The 716-nt window shown below is 69.3% G+C and overlaps 1 protein-coding gene across 1 annotated transcript in view; it reads right to left on the bottom strand.

Moving 5' to 3' along the window:
• The window catches only part of OPRL1 (opiate receptor-like 1), a 6,094-nt gene that overhangs the window by 3,254 nt on the left and 2,124 nt on the right, over positions 1 to 716 (bottom strand). The window contains exons 2-3 of the mRNA XM_004687118.2: positions 295 to 650; positions 7 to 221 (exon numbers count right to left, since the gene is read on the bottom strand). Coding sequence (XP_004687175.1) covers positions 7 to 221; positions 295 to 650 — 571 coding nt within the window. The remainder of the gene's footprint in view (positions 1 to 6; positions 222 to 294; positions 651 to 716) is intronic.

Raw genomic sequence — 716 nt, 5'->3', positions numbered from 1 at the left:
GGCCACCACCACCAGCACCAGCCGCGTGATGCGCCGCAGGTTCCTGTCCTTCTCGCGGGAGCCCGAGAGCAGACGCACGCCGCGCAGCCGCCGCAGCATGAGGCCGTAGCAGGCGGAGATGACCAGCACCGGCAGGACGAAGGAGAAGAGGAAGACGCAGGTGGCGAACACGGGGCCCCAGTAGTCCTGCGGGGCCGGCACCTCCACCAGGCACTCCACGTCTGCGGGGAGAGCAGAGGGCGGTGGGCGGGCGGGCGGCCCGCGGGGGCCGTGGGGGGAGCGGGCGCCACTGACCTTCACCCTCCACCTGCGCGGAGCCCATGATGGCGACCAGGATGCCGACGACAGAGGCCAGGGCCCAGATGGCCACGTTGACAGCCTGTGCTTTGCTGGACGTCCGGACGTCGAGGGCGCGGATGGGGTGGCAGATGGCCACGTAGCGGTCCACGCTCATGGCGGTCAGCGTGAAGGTGCTAGTGAACATGTTGTAGTAGTCGACGGCGATGACCGCCTTGCACAGGGCGTCCCCGAAGGGCCAGAAGCCCAGGAGGACGTCTGTGCCTTGGAAGGGCAGGGTCAGCAGCACCGACGTGTCCGCCAGGGCCAGGTTGAAGATGTAGATGTTGGTGGCCGTCTTCATCTTGGTGTGCCTGAGAGCAGAGGGGCCTGGCAGCGGTCAGCCGGGCCGTTCTGGCCGCGGTGCGGCCGCCGCTCCG

This window comes from Condylura cristata, unplaced genomic scaffold (assembly GCF_000260355.1).
Source record: "Condylura cristata isolate star-nosed mole 26May11 unplaced genomic scaffold, ConCri1.0 scaffold00022, whole genome shotgun sequence".
Taxonomy (NCBI): Eukaryota; Metazoa; Chordata; class Mammalia; order Eulipotyphla; family Talpidae; genus Condylura; species Condylura cristata.
The sequence above is the reverse complement of the archived record's forward strand: the minus strand, read 5'-3'. Positions and strand labels throughout refer to the sequence as shown.